General features: G+C 42.8%; 2 protein-coding genes across 10 annotated transcripts in view; one reads left to right on the top strand and one right to left on the bottom strand.

Moving 5' to 3' along the window:
• Nucleotides 1-27,955, top strand: part of LOC125443515 (protocadherin beta-16-like) — a 431,392-nt gene that overhangs the window by 243,258 nt on the left and 160,179 nt on the right. The gene's annotated exons all lie outside the window — the stretch shown is intronic.
• MEIOC (meiosis specific with coiled-coil domain) lies at nt 448-23,503 on the bottom strand. Of its 3 annotated transcripts, none has more exons than XM_048515693.1 (7): nt 23,333-23,503; nt 19,057-19,217; nt 16,922-17,026; nt 12,063-13,908; nt 5,940-6,074; nt 4,334-4,514; nt 448-2,014 (listed from the first exon to the last, which is right to left on the bottom strand). In XM_048515693.1, the coding sequence occupies exons 1-7, from the start codon at nt 23,336-23,338 to the stop codon at nt 1,800-1,802; spliced, it is 2,649 nt and encodes an 882-aa protein (XP_048371650.1). In that variant the 5' UTR covers nt 23,339-23,503; the 3' UTR covers nt 448-1,799. The 3 variants fall into 3 exon arrangements, with proteins under 3 accessions (XP_048371650.1, XP_048371649.1, XP_048371651.1); XM_048515692.1 differs by lacking the exon at nt 23,333-23,503 and adding an exon at nt 21,595-23,085; XM_048515694.1 differs by lacking the exons at nt 5,940-6,074; nt 23,333-23,503 and adding an exon at nt 21,595-23,085.

Genomic DNA, 27,955 nt, shown 5'->3' with positions numbered 1-27,955 from the left:
TTTGTATATATGGAAATTAGGATAGTATCTACATGAAATCGTAGTGATCATCTGAATTTTCCTTTTAATCTTAATGTTATTGTATGTACTAACGGTACAGAAATGAAATTAATAATCATTGCGAATAGAAAAGACCCAATGCGCGTCTTGCAAGCAACAAAACTCCCATCATATAACTGATACAAAGTCCATGTTACTCCTCAACAAATATGAGACCTTTGTTAATTTTGCCAAGTCTTTTCAAAGGAAGGAAACTTTTAATTTTGATTCGTGTCTGACTTGCAAATGGCACAGGAAAAGTGCATTGATTGTCCGTCTTAGAGATGGCAACGGAATGTACCCAACAACACAGGGCCCCAAGCACTTAACACGTCAAGGGTCGAAGTCAAAACCTTAAAATTCTATCTCAAAGTCAACAAGATTGCAAACACAGAGAGCCATACCAAATTTTGCAACAAAAACCAGTTTATTAGGAGAGAGGTGAAAGTTAGTACAATATTTTATTTTTATAACATAGAACATAGTCAATATCAAACTCAACCCATCTTTGCTCAGTGGCTAGAATGGTGTGGTGGTAAAAGAGTCTGCAGCCAAAGAGTTTATTTTGGCCGCATGCAAAGTCACATCAATGATCAAAATGGTTCCTTGCAGTTTCTCCTGCAATCTCAATCAGCTCCTTACGTCATCTACAGCAATTTATGTGGTTTGATTACACATTTCAGCATACCAGGATTTTTAAAAGCTGGAAGAACACACATTTAAAATAGCCAAGGGTAGGACAGTAAATTTTATCTGGACATTATATAGTTTAAATTCATGCTAGATTGTTAAAACCCAAGATCTCCTGAGCACATAATATCAACATATTAATTTGATAAATAACTTGCATTTAATAAAAAGATATGAAATCCCCCAAGCATTCAACAGTGCTAAAGAATGCAGAGGCAAATGAAGACAACAAAGAGAACAAAAGATACCCCAAACAATCTTAAACCAAACTGGCTAAAGAGTAACTTTAAAGAAAGTGCACCTCATAACTTCTAGATACCCTCCTTAAAAATGTTAAACCAAGGGTATTAAAATAACACTCATCATTTCAGTTGTATGCAACTGCTAAAGATCCAGATTACATAAATGTAATTTTGATTGCATTTTAATACTTTAAACAGAATATTTTATTTAAAACAATAGACAGAAATGATTTTAGAAGATTTTTTTAAAATATTCCCTAACATGCATGGTTGGATAAAGGCGTTATGATAATATCACTAATTTAAGAAAATCTGGTCAATTTCTTTGCTTAAATTTATATTCTTAAGACTTCAAATTCATAAATAAGTACTTTAAATATTTCTTTTAACATTCATACTGGGTTTGTTTAGTTTTATCTTCTTCCTGTTCCCAGATAGTCATAGTCTATGGTAACAGGTGTTATTTATCACAATCAAAAATGGTCTATTACTAGTAGATTACAGTAATTCAGATCATACAGGCAAAATTTCCACTGGCACCGCCTGCACTGCAGAATAGATTGCATTCCATTTTGGCAATTAAAAATATTTTAATTTATTTAACCTAACACATTAATTCTGCCTCATCAATATGCTGATTCTGGCAGTCACTCACATCATACGCTTGTCTTGTGTTGACAGCTATTCCTCAGACAGAGGCTGGGATTACAGCAGGCAAACTTCTGTTTGTGTTACGTCATTTCTTAAAATGCGGAAGAAAAGCTTGGTTCACTTAATGTTTAGTACAGGGTGACAGTACATACAGCTTTATAGTCTCTTTACTTTCCATCAATGCTTTTTTGTTTCTCCTCTCTGGATCACAAGGTGGCCACTGTTAACTTGTTCATGTGTCTTATCTTCTGGATGGATTATCTCCATCTCCATTGGTCCGGACGGAGGGGCTGTTTTGGGCAGGGACATCTGAAGAGCGCACCACAGAATAGTGCGCGTTTTGCGAGTTGCTATGCTCATCTCTTTAACAGCCAGCGCAAGAGCAAAAACATCTGTGGGGCAGGGAAAAGGTATTTTATTTTGCAGCTCTCTCATGAACTGACTCTTAGAAACACCGTTTGGGATCACATCCTGTTATTTTCACTAGGGTTTTGAAGAAACAATGTTCAGCACACAGTACGGCGGCAGTTCTGCAAGCATCTATCTGGTAAACTTAAGAAAAGTATTTTTCTGGCTTCCTTGAAACCCGCCCAAAAGGGCCACAGTAACAAATTCAGTATTTCGAATCAGATTTGTTAAGGAAGCCTAAAGAATTTTATCATAGAGAAAATAATTTTCATTGGCATCTCCTGTTCTGACAATTTCTAAGGCAGTTTTGGGGGAATTATCCTTAAAATCCTCTGCTGATAATCCCTATCTTTGCTATGAACTTTGTAACAAACAGAACTACCAATAAGTGACAGTTGCCTCACAGACAATGAATTCTACAGAGGCAGCTGTGGGGCACTGCCAGCCAGGTTGGCACAGCCCTGCCACCTCCAGAGGGGTTTGTGGAGGTGCCGCAAGCAAAAAGAAAAAGCAAGTTGAGCTTCAAGCACCCTATGCAACCCAATGGCTGCCCCTGCCTTTTTGGTGGCATAAGTCAATGCCAGCAAAAGAAGGCTATCCTGGGTTGAAAGTCATTGGGAAATTGGTGCCAGCTCCTGGCTGAGGACCACCAGTGCAGCAGCAGCAGTGTTTGCAACTCAGGTGATGCACAAGTGCCTTCGTCACCGGTGAAGATGCCCCTCCAGGTTCTGTGCCAACACTTGCGCTGCGGCAATTGCAGCAGTGCAGGGAATACAACGCCGGGAGCCCTTGCCATGCAGGAATGGCCACAAAATACCACTGATAGTAAATGTAAACGATGGCTTAGGATCAAAGGGGAGAATCACACATGATTCCATGCTCTGATTTCTTCCTTAACTCCAAAGGAAATCCTGGTTGAAATCACTATGGCGCCCCAACTCTGAACCCTACGCTGAAGTTCAGCGCCGAAACAGAACTTCCGAAATGCTAGTATACGTTCGTGATAACAGTTCAGCAAGACAGTCAGTTTACTTTGTCCATAGTGGCTGTCAAGTAGTTTGGAGAAATTATTCAATACAATGCAGTTTGGTAAATCAGCTGCCATTTAATATCAGGCAGTTTGCTTCCCCTTCCCTCTTGTCTAGGCAGAGTGCCCAAACTGACTCAAAATCAGTAAAGGATATTTAAACATACAATCACTGAGAAACTGAGGACCAAACTCAACATTTCAGGGGAATCTGACATTGCAAGCCTTAACCAAGTTGTACTTTTTCAGCCAGTGGTGGGATCCAAAAATTTTAATAACAGGTTCCCATGGTGGTGGGATTCAAACAGTGGCGTAATGCCAATGGGGCTGGGCAGAGCACGACGGGGGCGTGGCCGGGCATTCTGGGGGCAGGGCATTAATCATTTCTCTGTTACTGGAAAAAACTCTTACTATAAAAAAAGTTCCTAAATTCCAGCTGGTCTCTTTCTGTCCATAATTTAAACTCATTATAGCAAGTCCTATCGTCTAATGCCCACAGAAACAACTACTTCTCCTCTAATTGACTGCCTGTCAAATACTTAATATTCAAATATTTCATTTTGTTTCTAGAAATCAAAAGAAGGATACTTTCCTTAAACAAGGAACTTTACCATATTTCTAAAACATGTTTTAAAACAGCCCAACAGGGAGAATTATCCCATTTTCTACCTTCGCTAACCAGCCACATAGGAAACAACAGGACTTTATGATTTTTGGACCTAATGGAATTTCTAATGGAAAAGCAGACCCAATTAGTAACCCCCTCTCAGCACACACAAATAATTAGTAACCCACTCTTGGGAACTGGTGAGAACCTGCTGGATCCCACCTCTGCTTTCAGTCCAATGATCTTATCTGGGCATAACTGCTTATGACTGCACGGCAACTCACATCTGCTTGTTCATATGCAAAAGGAATAAAAGACAAAGGGGAGGGTGTCCTTGCTTGTTTTGAACACAGAACAGAGAGTACAGATTAGGGGAACTGAAGTATCCCCACACGTATCTTGCTGCAGCATCATGGTTTGAAGATCTTTTCTCCCATTCCAGCTCTCTTTGTATTAGAGAAAGGCTAAAAGAAAAATGCTGCAAACAATGAAGTGCGGCAAGGGATTTATCTCACCTCATCCACGCACTTTATTTAAATCAAAAGAATGGACAATGCAGTCACGCACATAAACACTTTCCATGTGAAAATATGAATATACACAGACACCCCTGTCGCATCTAGTTTTACCCTAGCTGGAGACAAACCAAATGCCCAAAGGAAACGGCACCTCTGTCATCTTGGCATCGTGGAGCTCCGTGTCTCTGCCGATGTGAAGCGTTGACAATTTCATCCTTTCTACGGGACTGCACAATGTGAACTGTTTCCAGGAGTTTATCAAGAGCAGTAGGTATATTAGCATGGAGCGGAGAGCTTCGAAGACGTTCCATCTTTCCTAGCAAAGTCACAACCTACAAGTATTAAAGGACAGGAGTTTCTCTAACTCTCGTATGTTGTCAGGAGGAAAAGTTGATATTTCTTAAAGGCAGCTGTTAAGATAACACTCGGACAGAGTCATGACTTAGTCACCAGCCAGAAAGCTCTAAGTTAAGAAGAAGAAGAGTTTGGATTGACATCCCCCCTTTTTCTCCTGTTGGAGACTCAAAGGGACTGACAATCTCCTTGCCCTTCCCCCCTCACAACAAACACCCTGTGAGGTGGGTGGGGCTGAGAGAGCTCCGAAAAGCTCTGATTAGCCCAAGGTCCCCCAGCTGGCGTGTGTGGGAGTGCACAGGCTAATCTGAATTCTCCAGATAAACCTCCATAACTCAAGCGGCAGAGCTGGGAATCAAACCCGGCTCCTCCAGATTAGAGTGCACCTGCTCTTAACCACTACACCACATTAGAGCTCTGCTGGATCACTCTTCTGGCACTGAGATTCAGAGGTTGGAGATGCTCTTCAAGCATCATGGTTAGCAGCCCCTCATAGGCATATCCTCTATGAATCTATCTAATTTCCTTTTGCAAGGTGTCTGTGCCCACGGTCATCACTACATCTTCTGGCAGTGAATTTCATATTTGGATCCCTCGCCGTGTAAAGAAGCATTCCTTTTGTCCACATCCTGAATCTGCTACCCATCGGCTCCACTGGATGCCCTCAAGTTCTAATAGTCTGAGAGACAGAGAAAAGCTCAGCTCTCTCTACTCTGTGCACAATGCCACCCAGACACAAGATGTCTCAGTGCCAGACAACTGCTATGGAGATGCCCTCACTAATTTGATTATGCAACTTCAGTGTTACATACATATGCTAAAATGGGTGGATTCCACTTAACACGTACAAATTACACTTGCAAACTGAACCCTTAACAGTTCTAACCAATGCAAATAGTTATTTCTCCCACCCTGGACATTCCACAGGTATATATACTCCATTTGCTTTACTGCCATCAGATCTTCTGAAGATGCCAGCCACAGATGCAGGCGAAACAGGAGAAAATGCTACTGGAGTATGGCCATACAACCTGGAAAACTCACAACACCCTAGATAGTGGCACATTTGCTACAGTATCACCTCTTTGGAGTTGGTTCTTTTTCACTCTTTCTCTGCTGAGTGAGCCAAAGGCTGCCATGCTAGTAATGCACTGGAATCTCATTCTAATGCTTTTTATTTATCCTGAAATATTCTGAGTGTCAGAAATTTTGCTGGAATTCCCTGGGAGGTAACAGAAAAAATGGCAGAGGCCAAAAGAGAGCTCAGTTGCAAGTTTGAGCATCCGTGTCACCATCCTAGCACTGAGGAGAGGCAGAAATGGAAAGCTACGTGAGCCATTTGGGGGACCTGCAGCGCAGATCCTGATTTGGGCTCTCAGAATTCTGACATTTAAATAACTTACTCTGGCTTGTTCTCGCAACTGATCAACAATTAAACGATCAACTCTGGATGGATTTGATGTCAGTCTGGGAATCTGAGTGTTATTAGTACTGGACACCTTCTTCCCTGGGTAAATCTTGGCAAGAGCTGACTCAGTCTGAAAAAACATTACAATAATCAATTAAAATGATTTATTCTTTTTGTGATAAGGAAGTGTATTTTATTTCTTTTTCTGGGATGCAAAAGATGGTATCAATTACTAATACAGTTACTAGTTAGATTTTGATTGTGAAGTACAACCATTTACCCAACCTGAATTTCAAAACCAAAAGTCTGGACCTCAGAGACTAGGACACGGAGTAATAGATTCAAGGTGCAGGAAAAGAGATTCCACCTAAACTTCAGGAAGAACTTCCTGACAGTCAGGGCTGTTCAACAGTGGAATGCACTACCTCGGAGAGTTGTGGAGTCTCCTTCTTTAAAGGTTTTTAAACAGAGCCTGGATGAACATATGTTGGGAGTGCTTTGATTGTGTGTTCCTGCATGGCAGGGGCTTGGACTTGATGGCCCTTGGGCTCTCTTCCAACTCTATGATTCTTCTAGCACCTGTCTGCAACATTCAACTTTGCATTTCTAGCTGTAGAAATCTCAGGTGGTCTAAAGTGTAATGAAATCTGTGGTCAAATATGCTACAACTGAAGTATTCATTTTATCCAATTTAATGCTAATGCATGGTAGTTATTGTAATATTGTCTAAGTAAGACAAGGATCCTCAACCTTTTTTGAGCCGGTGAGTACATCGGGAACTCTGACAAATCATGGTGGGCAACGCAACAAAAGGGCTGCCATAAAATGGCTGCTGCAGGAGGCGGAGCCAGCTTCAAAATGATTGCTATAGCTTAACCTCAGTAACAATGAAGATTCTTGTGCTGTGATGGCAGCTGCTGCCAAAGCAGTATATCAAACAGCCCGGAAAACCCACCACAACCAGTATATCAAATGTTGAAAAGACAACTCTCCAAGAGTCCATCAGAAGCTTTGCTGAGCAAAAATTCTACCTGGCTCCACCAACTTCCTAAAAACATTTGGCAGGTGTCATGGAACCCACAAACACCATGCTGGGGACCTCTTATTCCAAGAGAATAACTATCAAAGGGGTAGAATATACCTATCACTGTTGATGTAAAAATACACAGACTTTGGAGTTACACAGAAAGGGTACATCTCAAATCCACTAAGATTAGTGGGCGGTTTCCCTACTGAATTCAACAGGTCGTGAACACCCTTGAATATTGCCAGGGCTTTTTTGTGACAGTATTCAACAGTACTTAATAACCCTTTTCCAACTATTATTAAAGATGTTGATTCCAGATGGAATTTTTAAAAATCCTCAAATCCTGATTCTTGTGCACCAGCCTGCCCCTGTCAGTCAGAGAAAGAAAGTGTGTTGTCCCTTCCAGGGAAAACCTAACGGTGACATGCAGTTAGAGGAGGTGATTGGTAGAACTTAGTACTAGCACTTTTTTATACAAAAAGCACTAACATTACAATAACAGTACACTAGCTTGTGTATCAAGTTCTATTTTTCAAAAAGGCTCTAGGTTCTTTTGATGCAGAGATAAGCATTTTCCAGAATTCAAAATGACCTGGACAGATTGGAGAGCTAGGCCAAAACTAACAAAATAAATTTCAATAGGAAGAAATGTAAGATACTTGATCTTAGCCAAAAGGCCAAAATTTGGGTGACACCTGGCTTGACAACAGTACATGTGAAAAGGATCTGGGGGTCTTAGTAGACCACAAACTGAACATGACTTAGCAGTGTGATGTGGCAGCCAAGAAAGCCAATGCAATTCAGTGTCTAGAATAGATGGAGGGAAGTAATAAAAAGTAAAGTTTCCCCTTCAGTTGTGTTCGACCCTGGGATACCACTGCAAGCAGTGATTTTATAAGCAAGCCGTCTTTGTGCGGTAGTTTTCCATTGCTTTCCCCGGCTATTCTTTACCCCCTAGCGATGAGCTAGGACCAGGTACTCATTTACCAACCAGGGAACGGATGGATGGCTGGGTTGACCATGAGCCAGCAGCCAGGATATCTGACCCACAGGGGGCTTGAACTCCTGACCGTGTGAGTGGCAGTGCAAGCACTTAACCACTACGCCGCACGGCTCTCTAGGAAAGTAATAGTACCTCTCTATTCTGCATTGGTCAGACCTCACCTGGAATACTGTGTCCACTTCTGGGCACTAAAATTCAAGAAGAATATTGACAACCTGGAATGGGACCAGAGGAGGGCAACCAAAAAGGTCAGAGGTATGGAATCTGTGCCCTACAAGGAGAGGCTTAGTTTCATGAGCCAGCCCCTGAGTACTTACCAGGACAAGGAGGACTCTGAGGCAGAACCTGAGGACGCAATGCAGCCAGAGGAGGCTGCTCCCAAGGAGCCAAGGCCCAGTTCTCCCCTGCCTGATGACATATGGGTGGAGGAGCCTGCAGATCGGGAACCTATCAATGAGCCAGCTGTGCAAAGGAGGCGAAAGCAGCGGCTACTACTGCAGAAGCACCAAAGGAGTGTTCGTTTGGCAGCAAGGTGTGGGAGATTAGAAGTCTCTGCATCTGATAACAATGAACTCCTTGCAGAATCCCAGCCCCTTGAACAAGGCTCTCTATATAAGCCTTGCTGTGAGTTTACTTCTGCCTGGGTGCAACAAGTGTACGTCCTGTTGCTTCTGTGTGCCTGGTCTACTGCTGCTCTCCAGCCTGTTTGCCTGATCTCCTGTGCTGTGACCTGTTGGACTGACCCATGACTACGCCTCTGCCTGCTGCCTGCCTTGACGCATTGGACAGCCTTCTGACTATGCTTTTGTCTGCTGCCTGTTCTATCCTGCAAGACTGGACCTGACCACAGCCTGCCTGCCTGCAGCACACTTAGGGAGCTGGGTATGTTTAGTCTGGAGAAGAGAAGGTTAAAAGGTTTCATGATAGCCATGTTTCAATATTTGAAGGGATGTCATGTTGAAGCGGGACCAAGTTTGTTTTCTGCTGCTCTGGAGACTAGGACAAGGAGGAATGGATTCAAAGTATATGAAAATAGATTCTACTTAAACATTAGGAAGAACTTCCTGACGGTAAGGGCTTTTCGACAGTGGAATATGCTCCTTGGAGTATGGTGGAGTCTCCTTCTTTGGAGGTTTATAAACAGAGGCTGCATGGCAATTGGTCGGGACTCGGGAGTGATTGTGTATTCCTGCATGGCAGGGGGTTGGACTGGATAGCCCCTGTGGTCTCTTCCAACCCTATGATTCCATGATTCCCTTACAACTCTACAATATGAAGGACCACACACTTATTTTGTTTCAAGTGAAAGATGGAAACTTAAGAATCTGATACACAGATGGTTATAATAATTTTTTTTAAATCTCCCCATTCTGGTGGCAAGGGAACTCCAAGGAAAATGGCTGCCATGTAGGTGGGATCAGGAAAATCCAAACCTTTTCACCCTCACAGCAGCTATTCAGACTCTCCTGTAATCACTTTGCAGCAAAGCAGATTTGGGAAAAACTGGATAAAAGCTAAGGAAACAGAAGGAGGCATAGAAATCCACCATACTACTGTGAGAAAGGAAGGGGGGGGGGGGAGATTCGCTCCCCAACAGCACTGAATCCAAATAACCAGTGTAGGAAAGGTCAACATCTTGAAAAAGATTCAACGTTCTACTGGGATTTTCAGTAAAGCTGTCCAAATTTTTTTTAATTACACCTGGAGTTAATATTTTTAATTGGGAATAATTGGACATGAAGAACAGGTACAAATAAAATACAAAAGTAATTTTTTGAATGACTGTACTGTTAAACTTGATTGATAAAGCATGTAGGTCTGTTCTGCATTTTATTGCCAAATCATGGCTTTCTTCATAATAAGTAGTATTTGCTTATGATTGTATTAATCAACGTATCTCATTTTCAATACATCCAAATCAGTGGATACTTAAATCTGAAGGCTGAAGCTATGAACCGACAGCTGAGAAAAGCACCATGTGAGCAGAAAAATCTGAAATCCATAACATATACATAAAGGATTTAAGAGCCCCCAAATGATAAAGGAACACCTATAGTTTTTTCATTATTCTTATTTACAGACCAAGCAACATTTGTTTGGCTGTGGTTTCGGATTGACATAATACTTAAAAAGAACCCAAGAATCAAAATGAAAGGCTGCGGCTGCACGCAACCAACAAGTCCAGTTTTGTTCCAATAAGTCAAATTAAAATACGTAGAAATCTTATTCATATCGATGCCCGGGAAACTGCAAGAACAATTTGTCTCTTCAGAAGCTCAGTTTAACAGGTATATTAGTTACAAAGCTTTGGCTAAGCTACTTAGTGTGGCATAAGGGACAGATAATGAAATCCAAATAGCAATAATAGTTCTTGTCAGTGCCCTAATCTGTGGTATCTTTAAAAAACCCACCAAGGTTTAAATGCTGTTGTAGTTGCCAAGCAACAACCACTGAAGGCATCTGTTTCTGACAATTAAACCTAGTCTTATCAGTCTAGGTCCATTCTGAATTTATTGGTTACACTAGAGTGTCAGAACTTTTGCAGCTCACACATTTAACATCACCATAGGATCCCATAATAATGTGGCTGGACCCTGTTACAATTATGAAAACAAACCAGGCTACCCACAGACAAAGCAGAATTTCTACATACTTGAAGGATTCCTAGGCTATACAGAAAAATGACTTTGTATTTTAATCAAAGGGGAAAAAACTCACAGCCTCATGCAAACTGAAAATATTTCAGAAGGTAAAGAACATTGGGGGCCGCTGAGTCAGTTAAAGGCAAAAGTGTGTAGGACAGATTATCCCACTGAAGCACCTGAGACCTTAAATCCTAGAGGTGTCTCCAAATTGTTCTCTTTTTGATTTGTTGCCCCAGAGGCGTTCCTCCCATTGGGCAAAGTGGGCAGTTGCCCTGGGTGAAGCCCTGTGGGGGGCGCAGGTTTGTTTGTGGGATTTTTTGTATTTTCAGTGTTTTTCCATTTTTGGCCTGCAGAGGGCGCAGTTTTTAGGCTAGCAGCACCAAAATTTCAGGGATGTTTTGGGTGACTCTCCTGATGCTATCACCCAGGTTTGGTGAGGTTTGGTTCAGGGAGTCCAAAGTTATGGACTCCCAAAGGGGGTGCCCCATCCCCCATTGTTTCCAATGGGAGCTAATAGGAGATGAAGCTACACCTTTGAGGGTCGATAACTTTGGACCCCCCTAGAACCAAGCTTCCAACAAACCTGGAGTGGTATCATGGAAGTCTCCTAAAGATACCCTGAAAGTTTAGTGCTACTTCTTTCTTCTAAGTGAACCCCTGCCAGCAGGCACCTTCCAAATTTCCCCAGATTTTCCTTTTAAATCTTTGACATGGATTTAAAGGGAGAATCTGAGTCAGTTTAAACATTGCCAAAAGTGATGCTGTTTCAGGGTGGGGGAGAATCAACCCCAAAATACCATCACTTCCAATGTTTTTTAAACTGGGAACCCCAGATTTTCCCTTTAAGTTGGATTTAAAAGGAGAATCTGGGCTCCCTAGTTTAAACACCATTGAAAATGATGCTGTTTGGGGGTGGATTCCAGCATCACTTGTTTAAACTAGGGAGCCCAGATTCTCCTTTGAAACATTAAAAGTGATGCTGTTTCTCCCAACTGGGGGTACTGGATACAGCACCATAAAATGTTTTCATAGCAGTAATAAAACATTATGAAAGCATTTTGAAAATGTTTTCAAAAAATTATTTCTGCTGTGTGGCATGGCTTATTGCTGTGCTCAGATTTGTGAGTTGGGGCATGTTCTATAATGTGATGGTGACTTTGAAACAACCTGGTGTAAAAATCATTGCTTGGTCACAATGGGGGAGGGTGGCTGCCCATGGGGACGCCAAACTCCAGTTTGCCTAGATATGCCACTGGGCGTAGCTACAAGGGGGAGGGGGTGCGTGTTGCATTGGGCACGCGCCGGGGGGGGGGGGGGGCAAACTCAGGTTTTGCCCAGGGCTCCAGTTTGCCTAGTTACGCCACTGTGTTGCCCCACTCCAACCCCACACTCACTTGAATTGTTGCAATTGACCATGCAATTCCTTGTTAATATGCCTCTTACCTTTTTCCGTTCTTTTTCCAAAGCTCTCCATTGTTCATAACATTCTTCCAACCTAATATGAAGTTCACTGGCTGGTCCACTCCTAGTTTTCATTGGTCTTTGGAATCCAAATGTCGGCATGAAGCCTGTGAAAGAGTGGTCTCCATACATCATATCGTTAAAATGATACAAGTGGCTTAAATCATCGTAGGAGAACAAATCGTAGGAATCCATCAGGGGGATGATAGAGTGTCCAAATGGGTGGGTGGATTTCAAAGAAAACCGGTTGGAGCCAAGCTGCGAGACGTTTGGGCTTTGCCTCAAGTCTCCCATCATGAAATGGTTGGAAAAGCAGGACGCCTGAGTGCGATTCACGCAGTTATTGGCGATATTATTGTCCCCACTTCCTTGCCTGTGGCTGCTGAAGTGGCCCTGAGACTCTATTAAATCTTGGTAAGTGTTCTGTGACAGTCCATCCAGGTGCTTGTGTCCTTCTTCAGCATCATAGTGGCCATTTTGTGCTTTAGCTTGAAAACTGTTCTTGTTCACATTTTCAATGATCCCACATTGTTGTGAATAGCTATCAAAGAAACCGTTTGATGGCTTAATTTTTTTGTCAGTAATGGACTCAAAGAGGCTTTCTTCTCCCACCTTACTCAGTCCTTCTGTGTGAGTGGCAGACTGAATCCGCTCTGGAGCACAGCCTTCATTGAAATCAAAACTGGAAAACACCGTGGGCGTTTCTTGGCAATATTTCTGAAGCAACAAATTGTTATTTAAATTTACATTGGTCGATGGTAACTGGGAAAAATCATAAGAATGACTAGAAGCTTTTGAGCCTGCAGATAAATTATTATTCAACTTTATCAAGGTGCCGTGATTCCGCATAGGGATGGAGTTGACTTTTGTTTGGATGTTGATCCAGGTTGGCCTTATACTTGTGCCTGAGGAAGTAGTTCCTGTGTTTGTGGATAAAATATTCAGTGATTTGAAATATTCAGAATTTTCTGCCCCATTTGTAAAATCGCTACTCCCTGGGACAGTTGTGTGAGACTTGAGGGTAAAATCTGATTTTAAACCAAGGTCCGTAGTAAACGAAGTTTCATTCACAAATGGCTTTTCTGACATGAGTCCTGAAGTTTTTTGAAAAGTAAAATGTTGCTGCTCCAAAGAGGCGTCTTCCATTTTCTTCTGGACAGCTGGCTTATTCTGAAATAATTTACTATAATTGTCTGTATCCAAGGCTGATAACTCAGGTGTTCCAGTTGGTAATTTTTTATTGTCATGGACACCATAATTTATATTTTTATTATTTTTTGCTTTATTTGGATGGGAGTACTCTGGGCATTTACAAAAATCAGCATTTTCGCCGTATCTGTTAAATTGTGACAAAAACATATCTGCTCTTTTTTGGTTCACCTGTGTATCTTGTCCCTTAGGGCCCACCTTATCCCTTCCATAAGCAAACGTATCTGCTCCAGATTCTTTTATTGCTTCTAAAAGGCTGGATTGCTGGGTAAAACATGCTTTGACATATGAAAAATCTTGAAACTGCGAAGTCTTTGCATTCTCAGTGGCCTGAATATTATAACTACTAACATGATCGCTCCGGGAAGGGTACAGCCATTGCTCTTCAAGGTCTATGTTAGTGAGCCCATGGTAAAGGTCATCCACCTTCTGCTGCAAGGTTAGGTTGCCAGCATGCAAATACTGTTTGTCCGACACTGATAAATTTTCTCCACCGTAAAAAGCCTGCTGAGTGACTGTGCCATCTACTGACCTCTTTGACTCCGACAGCAGGTCAGGGTGGTCTGTAAATCGGGTAGTGTTCACAGGCCAGACTGATTTCAAACTGGAGGCACAGGCCCTGAAAAAAACGAAACACAAATAGAGGTAGAATTCCTCAGTTGGTTTTTGTACCCAATCAATTATTCTCTGCTTTTAATTTTAACAAGTTCCACGATCAACGTGCTGTTACTGTAATTTCACATCACACCAGGCTCAGTGACAAAAACTTCAAAAGAACCAAGTTTGCAGCCTTTAGGATTCTCAAGATGTAGTACGCACACCGGAGACCCTGAGGTCTACACATAGCTGGCGTGTTCATTTTGTTTAACACAGCTACTGTGTATCATGTCTTGAATGGTGGGCATTACACTGTTTAAAGAACTTATTATTCCGTTTGAAGAAATTATGTAATTTTAGGCTGTTCCATTCTTTGCTGGGTTCTTTTTTGTTTTGTTTTGAGAATTGGTATTTAATCCACACAATTAAACAACACAGAGACTTACTGCTTGGATTGCTGAAAGGAAAATATTAGGACCCGAGCAAGTAGGTTTCAAGAAAGGCCATTCCACCACAGAGCACTGTTTTGTACTTAACACTTTAATTACCAAATATGTCAAGAAGGCCAGATCCAACTCATGTGCAGCTTTTGTTGACCTTAAGGCAGCCTTTGACTCGGTCTATAGAGAGCTGCTGTGACAAAAATTGGAAACCCTTGGCATAGAACCCCATTTGTTGTTGCTAATGAGAGCTCTCTATAGCAACATTACATGCCAAATTAAATGCCCCCCATCTGGAATATTATCTCCTAAAATATTAATAACCAGAGGTGTCAAACAGGTTCTTGTGTTCTTGCCCCTGTTTTTTTCAACCTGTTTTTGAATGATCTGGCTCCTGATTTAAGAGCATCTAATGTACATAGCCCAACCTTAAGGAACGTGTCCCTTCCCATTCTTTTATATGCAGATGATGCAGCAGTGGCGTAGTGGTTAAGAGCAGGTGCGTTCTAATCTGGAGGAACCGGGTTTGATTCCCACTCTGCCACTTGAGCTGTGGAGGCCTTTCTGGGGAATTCAGATTAGCCTGTGCACTCCCACACATGCCAGCTGGGTGACCTTGGGCTAGTCACAGTTCTTCGGAGCTCTCTCAGCCCCACCCACCTCACAGGGTGTTTGTTGTGTGGGGGGAAGGGCAAGGAGATTGTAAGCCCCTTTGAGTCTCCTACAGGAGAGAAAAGGGGGATATAAATCCAAACTCTTCTTCTTCCTATTGTCTAGATCTAGGACAGGCCTAGACCATCAGTGCAGTGAGTATTGCACCAGCAACATGCTGGAAATCAACTCTCAAAAGACAAAGACCTTTCCAACACCTTTAAAATTGTCCATTGGAGATTGGATGGCAAATCAGTAGAGCAGGTCAAAGTCTTCAAATACCCAGGTGCCGCTTTAGCCCACAAAGCTTCCTGGGTGAAACACAGGGAGCTTGTAGCAAAGAGTGCCAAGGCAACGTCAGCTGCCATTCTAAACTTCTTTGCCTCTAAAGGGGGCAAATTTATCCTAGCGGCATAAAGTTATTTAATGCGAAAATAATACAGCAATTGCTATACGGGATCCCTCTGGGGATCAGTGACTGGGATCCTTCTCCTTTTCCAGAAAAAAAATCCAATTGAGCTTTCTTTATCAAATTTTTGGAGTCCCGCGCTGCGGGACATACCGCAACTTTATGTCTAGAACCTGGCCAGCATCTACTAGTTACAAGAGCTCGACTCCTCGCTTTCAAATTCCTGATCAGACTCTGCTTCTCCACCAATGCAGATAGTTATCTTTATTTGGCCCTTCCCCAGATTCAACACTCTGATTGGCAGATCCACACTGAGAACAAACTGATCACCCTAGGCCAGTGGTGGCGAACCTTTGGCACTCCAGGTGTTCATGGACTACAATTCCCATCATCCCCTGCCAGCATGGCAAATTGGCTGATGGGAATTGTAGTCCATAACATCTGGAGTGCCAAAGGTTCGCCACCACGGCCCTAGGCCTTTCCTGGGATGTTTTGCTCATGCTAGCCCCCAACGAAATATTCCAAACTATAAAAACCCATCTCTTTAGTCAGGAACTTCAACTCTTGGTTCAAAGCGCTGGGATCTCATGCTCATCTACACACTTTGGCATTATCCCTACTAAAGTGCAAATGGCCTGCTATTTAAAGGTTATACTAAATCCCAAACAAAGGTGGGCCCTTACTAGAGCTTGGTGCAACTCATTCCCCTCAGCCTTTCTTCAAGGGCATTTTTTGAGGATCCCTAAACAAGACCGGGTTTGCTCTCATTGCACCAGTACTCCTGAGACAATGCTGCACATTTTACTTGATTGTCCCAAATATGCTGATTTTAGACCTGATTTTCATTGTATTATCCCTCCTCTGTTAAGGCATTCTGCTCCTAATCTTTGGGCATGTTTTAGTTCATTTGTGATATTGGAGATGGTTGCAGATTTCTTGGGAAACGTTCTGGTATGTTGATCCCCCCCGGTGTTTCAGATTTTGCACTGTTTGCTTCTTTTCGACTCCGTATTTTTAATGCCGATTGAAGGTTTATTTGATTTGAATTAAACATCACGTATACAGAAATACGAAGAAGAAACACAATCTAGTCCCCCTCCCCGCACAATAGCAATGCTAAATGGAAAATAAATAAAAAAGAAAATAAATAAAAAAGAAAAAGAAAAAAACACACATACACAATTACCTACACATATATATGGTGATTTCCAGATACTTCACTAAGGATCCAAACATAATTCTAACTCTGTGCTTATAACACTCTTCACTGAGTTCTTATGTTGTGTGGCATGATTTATGGATACACAAATGTATTTGAACTCAAATGTGGTAAATCGCTCTGAGCCTGATGTAGAAGGGGAGAGTGGTCTGGAAACTCAAGAAATAAACAAAAGCCCCTGGGCCAAAGTTTTGGAAGCTGTCCACTGTCTTGGAAGCAGGAGTTACACTGCAAGCTCCCACTGCTGGCAAATGCATGTGGCGGTAGAGTACATGCCTGTAAGAGAACGTGATTATTAGCCCAATGTTATACTAACCCCTCTGCAAAATATGGCTGTGATTTATCTTGTTCTTCCAAGATGTTAGACACAAGTCCGTACAAGTCTGTTTCACTGCCATAGTCACTTCTTTCTGCTTGAATCCTAAGGAAAATAAAGTACGGTAAGTACCAGCGAAGAATTTGTCTTGCTATATCCAAATGTGTTCTCCGAACTAGTGTATTATTTGCACACAAAATGTGGTGATGTACCCTAGAACTACCAGTCGTCTAGCACCAATCCTGTTTCAGAGAGATGTCACTTGTTCGCAGAATTATGACAGGGCTTTAGTGTGGTTAAAGGTTAAAGATTTAAAAACATGAAGATGGACTTGGAGTCCAAGGCAATAGCTGTGAGAAAACCACAAGTCCCCATCTCTAAAAAATTAAATCGAAATCCATATTATTCTATTGACTGGACAGTCCTTGGCTTCTTAACAGTCAAATATGCACCTTACAATTACTAGCTCGAGGCTTGACAAATCTAGTTTTGCTCGGATTATTTCTGGTACATTTTATCCCAAGAGACTGTACTGTCAAGAATCTGCACAGATTAGTATATGTTCCATCTGCTGCCAGTAAGTAACATCTAAAAATAGTCCAATTGTTTAACTTGTTCACTCCAGCTTAATTTGATTGCGTGTGGATTTGGTGTATAGTTCACCCCTTTTGCACCCAAACTCCCAAAACGGATTGAGAGACCTCAGTACACCAATCTTTCTAGAGATTATAAACCTAGGCTCATTCCGCACATGCAGAATAATGCACTTTCAAACTGCTTTCAGTGCTCTTTGAAGCTGTGCGGAATAGCAAAATCCACTTGCAAGCAGTTGTGAAAGTGGTTTGAAAACGCATTATTTTGCGTGTGCGGAAGGGGCCCTAATCTTATACGGAAGAACAATTAAGTAACTGTATTTTAAATAAACAAATAGCTTTTCTATAAAGCAGGGAAGTAAAAAGGGCCCTGGAAAGGGCCCTGGCCCCCAAGAGCGGGAGGGAAAAAGTAAAAGCCTGCCAGCTGGGTGCCACTACACACTCACCTCGCATGGGGGTGCAGCAACCAGGATAGCTGCTTGCCTGTCTCACACAGGTTCAGGGAAGCCATGCTCTGCCATGGTTGAAAGACCCACTGGCTTGCACAGCTGTGAGTACCACCCCGAACAGAATGAGGGTCACTCCTCACTTGGAGGAGAGGGAGCCAACCATCAATGGTCTTGTTGTTCTTCCCCACTGCTATGTGCCATCTTTTAAAAGCGATCCCAAATGTAGTACATTTAAATCACTCCAATTAAAATTAAGTTCTTTAATATTTTATCAAAGTCACTGGGCTCTACTCATCATTCTTTTGATATTACTGCATTAATAGCAATTTTTGTCCACATTTCTGCTTCGTCAGGTAGGCAAAACAAATGAATAAAACATACCCACGAGGTATGAAATAATGAACTCACTGAACAAGTAGCAAAAAAGGCAGAAGCAAGTGCCTGGTCAAGTAAAAGTAAAATGAGTGCAGATATAACGGCAACCACTGGCTTGTATCCAGACTAGCATTTTTACAAGTACAAGGATTTCCACTGTGGAGCATGACTTCCACAACTGCCCTCCTCCTGCAAAATTCCCCTGGAATCCTGTTGGGTTGGGGGAGGTGTACAGAGAGCAACCCCCCCCCCCCCACAATCCATGTTAATTATGGCAAACTATGCTTTGCAATTAAATCTAAACCAAGTCACAGATTCAGTGGGTTGGAAAGAATCTCAAATCACCCAGATCACATTCCACACATTAACGTTCCTCCAGATATAACCTACACTTTCCAGAACAGAGTATGCTATAACAGATGGTAAGAATGAAACAAATTGTCCTGTGCTAGTATGATAGTTTAGGAAAACTATCCAGATAACTAAAAGAAATGACCAATGTCACATTCTACAACAGTATACTGTCAATTCTGCTTGGCAATCTGACCTGAGAACTCCACTCCAAGCACAAATAAAAGAAAACTGACTCGTCTCTGACAGTAGGGTTTTTTTTTAAGTGGCTAGATTAATTTGACCTCTTCAATCCTATAAAGATTTATCAACCAACACCACTCTACCATGCAGTCTTCTTTCCTATTTATTTGGTTAATTCATATACCTGTTCTTTACATTAAACTGAGAACTAACGGGTTGTTTAATGTCATCTGTATATGTAGACCACGGGACATAGAAAAGAGAGGAATCAGCATGGTTTGAACATTCAGAGGCTGTAGGAAGTGAAGTACTGTAAGTCTGATGCAAATCTATGTTCTCTTCACTCTGCATTTTAAATACAAGAGATAATTAATTATAAAAAGCAGCCTGATTTCAGCATACAGTTTTATCACAGATTGAAAATCAATGGCTTGGAAAGTCTCAAAAGGCCATTCGGCTCAGTACCTCTTGACACAACATAGTATAGAAACTAGGTAGGTTCACACAATCGATAGGAATGAGCCATGTCACACAATACGGCAGAGGTGTCAAACATTGCCAGGCCAAATCAGGAGTAGGGTGTGTGTGACTCAGCTGGCTTGCAGACCTGATAAACCCTCTCAAGGCAGCCACTCGACCGTGCTGCAGGCTTGCCAGTCCACGCCCGCACATCCCCCCATGCCATTCTGGGGACAGTCAAGGAAACCACCCCACCCCGCCCTGGCCCAACCAAGTCACATTTATGTCTTATCTGGCCCTCACAACAAATGAGTTTGACAATCTTGAACTACTGCATTCCCCAACTTTGGCAATTAACTGTGGGGAAGTATCAGTGAGACAGAACCAATATTACAAATGTATCAAATTCTTATCTTAAAAACACTTGAGAGGTTTTACTCCTACTGTTCCAGTGATGCCATTTTTCATCTCCAATAGTTAATCTTGTGATTTACAATTTGCATGGTTAACAGTAAGCAATCTACTTTGTTCTCACGTTAACCATAAAAAATAGTAGTAAGCCCAAAAACTCTGTATGGATTGATACTGAGCACAGTTCAGCAGAGTTTTTTGTGCAACAATGGGCAGTTAAAACCTTTTATAGTACTTTTTATTTTTCCATTTACTATTGGGACATTTAGTGTGATGTGTGTAGCACTGTTTCTTTCAGACACCTTTTCTCCAACTAATAAAAATTATGTGCATTGTGTTATCCTAATCCAGGAAACACATTCCACATAGGCAATTGCTTTCATACTGGATGCATGTAAGGCAACTGCTTTGGAGATAGGCCACATCCAGACAGAAATAATATAGATCTGCTTCCCTTACTCCATGAGAACACTGTACACAGATTTGTGAACCAGACAGATAGTATCCATGGGTGTTAACACTCGTACAGCTCCTGAGGTTCTCTGTTTGGAGTAATTTAGTTCTATTGTCAAAAATTAAACATTGGGGCAATGTGATATTTATATAAAAGATCAGCAGCTTACACGTCAATCAAGATGAAGTCTGAGATGTATATCTTAAACTTGAAATTGCTGAGATGACTGTTTATTTCTTTTCCTTATTTATCCATTCAAATATATAATCATAGACTACGCTTAATGAGCAAAGAACTTTACAATTATATTTAATTTGTCTTTATAACTGGGAACTGAAATATCTTCCCAGCCTGGGTGCCAGGATCAAATTTCAACTGCCCATGCAATGTGATGTCAGGCCAGTCCAGGGGTCTGCGACCTGCGGCTCTCCAGATGTTCATGGACTACAATTCCCATCAGCCCCTGCAAGCATGGCCAATCTGGAGAGCCGCAGGTTGCAGACCTCTGGCCCAGTCCAACAAACTGAAAGACTGGGAATTTAACTGAAAAGGCTCGCTCAAAGTCACCTAAAGTTCATAGCCAAGTGGGGATATGATGATAGCTGCATAACCATTCCTATAAGCAGCTGTGGTATGTATGACTCATTATGTATGACTCTTGCTGAATGTCATGTAAGGTCTGATTAGTTCTATATCTGAACCTACAGCTATTTTTACACTTTTAAGTGGTACAGCAACTTACTTAAGAGTAATTTAATAAATCACTTAACGTACCTATTACTACCCTAGTCAAAATGACCTATACTTTCATCTTTGAAGTTCAACACTCTGGGGCTGGCCATTACCTGGATGAAACATAACCTCAAATGCCTGTGCACTGCCTGAAATCCTTAAGCAAATTACATCACTTGTTCGTCATACCCTGCTTATCTCAGGGGCCATTTTTTGGTTGACAAAAATCAAGTTTAGGATAAAGTTCAGCTATCCTCCTGAATTCCTGTGTGGCTCTCTGAGAATTGGATGAGTGTGGGAACAAAATATGAAGTATACAGAAGAGTGACGGCAGAGTCTTTTATTTAGCCCCTTTCCTTTCTCGCTCTTCTGGGTGTGGCTAGAGCCTGAATGTTTTCAGTCACCTCCTGAGACATCACCATATAATGCATGTGTAAGGGAAGCAAACAAAATAAAATAGGGTAAAGACAGGATCATTCCCAGTATAGAAATCACATGAAAACAAGCTCTAGTGAACATTAAATGCAGTGTTTATTATTAAGCATAATCACACAAAACCGTACTACGGCTTCACAAAGTTTCATTATGCCTACTCTGTTGTGTATTTTTGATGAAAATTACCCCTGTTTAAAAATGCACACAAATAAATGTAATAACTGACTGAACCTGCAACTTGTAGCAATCATAGAAGGAGCTGCAACCTGTCATGATAACGTTATTGAACACATCTGTCAGTCTTCCACTGGGCTCTGCACTATTCCAATAGCGACTGGTACCTCTGAAAGCTACCTTAGGCTGAGAAAAAATGAATGTAGAAAAGATAAACAATTACACCCTCCTCTAAATTGCTTGTTTTTATTCTGTTACCAAATGTTCAGCCCTTAAGATTTCTTGCACTCCTGGGAATCACTATATCAAGAAAAATCTTTACAACTTTTAAATCTCTTTTTCATTTAAAGGACAGCAACCACAGCCATGATCAATGAATATGCAAAGTGTAAAAAAGGTCTTCATTTCTTTTGAGAATTTGGCCAACTGAGCGCTAGTTGTGGGACGTCTGAGAGCTGGCTGATTCATAGGAGCTGGAAATGGAGGTTAACACAGTAAATGCCCAATTGTATTCAAGCGATATATTAAAGGTGTTTTCAAATTTCTTATTTTTGTTAAACCTTCTTTTGTACTACCCAGAACAGAAAATCTGGTCCCAGGCTTTTAAAAAATGAAAATGCTTGTCCATCGAGAACAGAAGAGAAAAAGTGAAGAGCCAGCTATGAAAGCAGTTGGGTCTATACAGCCAGCTATTGGTTCTCCAGTGACATGCCAAATGTACAGACGGCAACCCCCACATCCAGTTCTCTCTCCTGTCTTAATTCCTCAATCTTTTCCATCCCAATTTCTATTTCCTTCCCTGTCACCTCCTTTTATTTCATTTTACTTCTACATCTCTTCTCCCCGCCCCCGCCCCCTACTTTCCTCCAAGCGGGTCTGGGTGGTTTACATGTTCATTCCCTCATTCCACACATTCCCAACCAACCTGTGGGGCGGACTGGTTTAAAGTGCAACTGGCAAAAGGGAACTTAATAGCAGCTAGAAAGTCTGAGCTCTTGCCTCCCGCATTCCTAGGTCTAGTGCTTTAACCACTACACAACCCTGGCTCTCTCAACTTTCTCTAAGGCTCCACTTACAGTCTCTGGAAAGCCTCTCGGCTCCCAAGAATGGCCTTCCATCATGTGACTGCCATTCAACCAGTGCGGACAGCTTGGGTGGTGTAGTGGGACTGGACTGGAGTCAGGTTCAAATCACCACTGGATGTGAAAACTTACTAGATGACCTTGTAATGATTGTATTACTACAACCAGTTGAATGCACAACCAGTTGAATCCGGCCGTGAAAGCCTTTGGAAATAGATGACCTTGTCATTTTCTCTCAGCCTAATTTACCCCACAGGGTTGCTGTAAGGATAAAACACAGGAGTTTCTCTCTGGGCCTAACCTGCCTCTCAGGGGCTATTGTGAGGATAAAGTGGCAGAGTCCTCTCTTAGCTTAACCTACCCCACGGGGATGTTGTGAAGCTAAATACAGGAGTCTCTCTCTCTCTCTCTCTCTGCTGGTCTACAACAGGGTTGCTGTGAGGATGGAAACGAGAGGCAAAACAGCCACAAATGCTGCTGCTATCTCGAGATGGGTCAAACTCGCGGCCCTCCAGAGGGCATGGACTACAGTTCCCATCATCCCCTGCCAGCATGCTGCTGGCAGGGGATGATGGGAACTGTAGTCCATACCCTCTGGAGGGCCGCGAGTTTGACACCTGTGGGACCTCAATAGGAGCGCCCTCAACGCACAAGCCCCGCTTCCTCCCCCCCGCCGCCGCCGCCCAACGTCTTCCAGCGCCCCACCCCCTCACCTCCATCCCCTCCCCCACACAGGCTCAAAGGGCGCCTCTCACTCCGTCTCCTCACGGGAGACCGGGCGCCCGGGGGAAGCGGAGGCGGCCGCCGCCATGACCGGGGGGCGGGCGTTCCCCTCCCCCGAAGCTGGGCCGCGACCGCCGCGAACAGAGCGCAGCCGCGGAGCAGAAGCAATACAACTACCACAGCCGTTACCGCCACTGGCTCGCTGACTGACTGACTGACTGACGGGCGGGCGGCAGGGAGGGAGGGGCCTCGCGGGGCTCCCCCGCCCACCTTTTCGCCGCCCCGGGAGGCGATTGGCTGTGGTCGATGAGAGCACAGCCAATGGGGGCCGCTTTCTCCCTCCGGATTTCCCCATCCCTCTCGCCTTGTCGAGCGCCGCCCCTGCAGCCTATCCTGATCCTCGCCTCACTTTATGGCTACCTACCACGTCAGCTGACCTCACGCTTACGATTGGCTGTGCTGTGACCAATGGGAAAGGAGAGAAAGTGTTGGGTTCACCCGGAGATAAGACAGAGCAAAACGCGGTTGAGAATAAATTTGCCCTTTTCCCCCCGCCCCGCCCCCACCCCGCTCAGAGAGGGGGGGGAGGGAGAAAGAGGGACTCCTGATTGGTGCGAGGACGCGAATACTCCAAAATAGAATAGAATAGAATAGAATCTTTATTGGCCAAGTGTGATTGGACACACAAGGAATTTGTCTCCGGTGCATATGCTCTCAGTGTACATAAAAGAAAAATACATTTGTCAAGAATCATAAGGTACAGCACTTAATGATCGTCATATAGGTCTAGTAAGCAATCAGGAAACAATCAATAGTAATGAAAACATAAAATGTAAAATCTTAAAATAAAATAAAAAGTCAGCACAAAGTGATTGGCTACAGGTGAAAAGGGGCGGGCAGCAACATGGGTAACCTTCTGACCGGAACGGGTTACGTGAAATTCGTCAGCACAATAGTAATAATATATCCTGATAGCATAACATTAATAGCTTTATTATCATTGCTATTAATACGTGGCCGAATAATATAATATATATTAATTATATAATGCTGTAATAATGTGGTTAACAGTTTACTGGTATTGGACTCTTGGATGCTGTGTAAACCAGCCCCCTCCATGCCTCCCTGTTTGCCACAACTTCTTTCAATGGGTTGAGGTTCATGCCCATATCCCTCTTAATCATTGGTGTCAAACTCGCAGCCCTCCAGATGTTATGGATTACAGTTCCCATCATCCCCTGCCAGCATGATGCTGCAGGGGATGATGGGAACTGTAGTCCACAACATCTGCGGGGGCGAGTTTGACACTTGTGCTCTTAATGGTTTCCAACCAACGAGTCATTGGCCTCCCCGGTTTCCGACTGACCGTTCCGAGCAGCATCTCTTTTTCCAGTGAATTTGCTGTGTGGTTGAGTTCTTTCATGGGTGCCTGGCTTCTCTACATTAGAAGGCTTGTCAGCGAGAGGTATGTAAGCTGTGTATCTGCCACATGCAAGGGGACGCAGCCAGCTGCTGCCTGTTCAGTAATGGAGAGGCCTGTACACAGTTTCCCTAACTGCAGGGAAAGTTGCGAGTCACCCTGTTTCTAAGGGAGCTTGCCCTGTCATTTGTGTCCCTAGGGCAGTGACGTAGGTATAGATTTTTATGGGGGGGGGTTCGGGGTGTGTGGCCTCACCTCCCCAAGCCCCACCCCGGCCTCAGTGCTCTCAAACAGATACCTTGAATTTGCCCTTCTCCTAGAGACAGAAGAGAGAAACATGAAAATGTTTAGGCTCTTTGTCTAAGAAGAAGGGCAACAAAAGACAATAGAGATAAGAAAGAAACAGGGCCCTAGTTCATCTTGCGTCAAAGAACCAGGTGCTGACATCTTCCAATAAGGGTCTTGGACAACCCCAAATGTTTTGGGGACAGGGAAATTCTCCACCTTTCTGTATGATTGATTGATGATGTGGGCATTTTGGGGTGTATTCTTTTCTGCCATTTTGATGTAACCTGCTTGAATGCTATAAAAGTAAGAACACACTGCCATTTGGTGTGGCTCCTCTGATACTCTATTGCCCTGGTTGGCTGAATAAAAATCAAATCCATTTTATTCTGTATCAGCTTGAGCTTTCTTGAGCTTCTTTACGTTTATTGGTTAACCCGCGTTAACATTTTGGCAGAGGCGTAGCTAGGGAAAATGGAGCCCGGTGCAAAATCTGAGTTTTGCACCCTGCCCCCCCCCATGGGCAGCCGCTGTGATGCTGGAATCCACCCCCAAACAGCATCACTTTTGTTAGAAACGTGGGCCCAAGGACCCTCAAAATAATCTGGACAGTTGGTGAAGCAGATAACAAAGCTTTTATTGGTTTACGGTCTTGTAAGCCCGGGTGCTGACCCAGTGGTGGACACCCAGTTCCTTTGTTCTACAACAGTTTATATTACTTCTTCAGGACCACCTAATCCCTCTCTCACCTCTCCATTGGCTATGAGATGAGAGGGCCCAGCCTATTACAATTCATCTAGGCATACTATGTCATATACCAAGTGGTATCTCCTTCAATTAATACATCTCTATATGGTCATTTCCTGTAAGTAGTATTTGGTTCTTCTTAGTTGTCAACCCTTCGTTGGTGTCTTCATGATTTAGTTCATGCACCTGCCACGTCTTTGGTTTCCTTATCTTACTGTGAAGACACCATCATATTTCAAACACCTCTTAACAAGCTCATCAGGTTAATCCAAAGGCCTTCTATCTTAGCCTCCTATAAGCTGGTACCTCTTGGCACAAGAACCTAGGTTTTCCTGACCCACTCCCCTGCTTTGAAGACACCATCCCAAGCTTATCAGCAGGTGTCTGTTTGGCACAAGAACCCACCTCTTATCAGCAGGTGCCTGTTTGGCACAAGAACCCAGGTTTTCCTGACCTGCATTCCATTACTGTATATGACTATTGAAACCAGGCTTCAGAAGTAAGAGCTAGAGGCCTCAAGAAGCTTCTGAATGGAGTTTCTGCTTAATAGCACCTACTGATTAGGGTCACTCTAGAGGAAGCTGTTTTAGCTATTTTACACTTCAAACTGAGAGAATAACATTTATAGCAGGATTCATTACACATGAAGCATTAGGATACATATATTGAACATGAGTGATTAACATATTCTTTAAGTTTCATTATTTAGCTACAATATAAAAGCATTTAAACATAGAAACATATTATGAACTATTCCCTACTAAACTCTTAGACCCTTTTTCCTGCCAGCTCATTAGGGCAGATGTACTGAACTAGCATAAGAAATACACATGTCATCACCACACTCCCTTTTTCTCTCAGTACTAACAGACTTCAAAGGAGGATATATGATCTCAGAGCAGGTGTGCTTTATCCTGCATCCCAATTTGCCAACAAACTTTAAGATAGATAAAAAATACTCCTATCTGCTGCCAAGGTCACCATGCTCCCTTCTCCAGTTTCTGAAGCCAAGTTGTTTCACAGACCTTCCTTTAACATTTTATAAAAGTATATTAAAATATAAAAGTATATTTTAAAATAATCTAATCCCATGTATACTTAAACATACGTAAAAGCAACATTATACCATCTCTCACAACTTTCAATGGTGTTTAAACTAGGGAGCCCAGATTCTCCTTTTAAATCCACCTTAAAGGGAGAATCTGGGGTCCCCAGTTAAAACAATATTGAAAGTGATGTTGTTTTGGGGTGGATTCTCCTCCACCCTGAAACAGTATCACTTTCAATGTTTAAACTGGGGACCTCAGATTCTCCCTTTAAATCCATACCAAAGAGTGTGGATTTAAAAGGAGAATCTGGGAAAATTTGGGGGGTGCCTGCTGTCAGGGGTGCAATTGTTAAGCTAGCAACACCAAACTTTCAGGGTATCTTCAGGAGACTCTCCTTCTGATACCACCCAGGTTTGGTGAAGTTTGGTTCAGGGGGTCCAAAGTTATGGACGCTCAAAACGGTAGCCCCATCTATTATTAGCTCCCATTGGAAACAATGGGGGATGGGGCACCCCTTTTGGGAGTCCATAACTTTGGACCCCCTGAACCAAACCACACAAAAACTGGGTGGTGTCAGAAGGAGAGTCTCCCAACAAATCCCTGAAATTTTGGTGCTGCTAGCCTAAAAATGGCACCCCCTACAAGCCAAAACCCAGAAAAAATTAAAAAATACAAAAAACCCACAAACAGGTGGGCGGAGCTTCGGACATGTAATGGGGGGGTTGAACCTGAGAACCCCCCCACCTACGTCCTTGCCTAGGGTATGAAGCACACCTCCGGTGAGCATCCCCTGCCTTCTGTGCCCATATGCAGTGCATTGCGCTTGCAGCCTTGGATTAGGGCAGTTGAGCTGAGATTCCTGATACATGTTTCCCACGATAGCTGTGTTAGTTCAAAGAAACTTGCCAATACACGCTATTTGCCCTGCATAAAAGGGAAGCGAATTCATTCTGACAAAGGGCAGAATAAGGTGTGGGTGTGTAATTGGCCATTGTGTTAGAGGTTTTACAGCACTTCTGAGGTCTTCTGTCTCTTCCTTATTTCCAAAATCCATTGGCCTGTCCTTGTTTATTTCCTTATCTTAAGCTGATTTTGAGTGACTGTATTTATTT

Source organism: Sphaerodactylus townsendi, linkage group LG14, assembly GCF_021028975.2.
Source record: "Sphaerodactylus townsendi isolate TG3544 linkage group LG14, MPM_Stown_v2.3, whole genome shotgun sequence".
Taxonomy (NCBI): domain Eukaryota; kingdom Metazoa; phylum Chordata; class Lepidosauria; order Squamata; family Sphaerodactylidae; genus Sphaerodactylus; species Sphaerodactylus townsendi.
Note: the sequence above shows the minus strand (reverse complement) of the source record. Positions and strands in the feature narration are given on the sequence as shown.

Excerpts from the sequence above, each read along its gene's own strand:
- MEIOC (XM_048515692.1), bottom strand. The coding sequence starts at position 21,636 with ATGACAGGTTGCAGCTCCTTCTATGATTGCTACAAGTTGCAG. Across the intron at positions 6,075-12,062 it reads TGGAAAAAGAACGGAAAAAG|ACTGAGTCAGCTCTTGCCAA; the intron begins GTAAGAGGCATA and ends ATGTTTTTTCAG. Across the intron at positions 4,515-5,939 it reads AGTTGCGAGAACAAGCCAGA|GTTGTGACTTTGCTAGGAAA; the intron begins GTAAGTTATTTA and ends TAATACTTGTAG.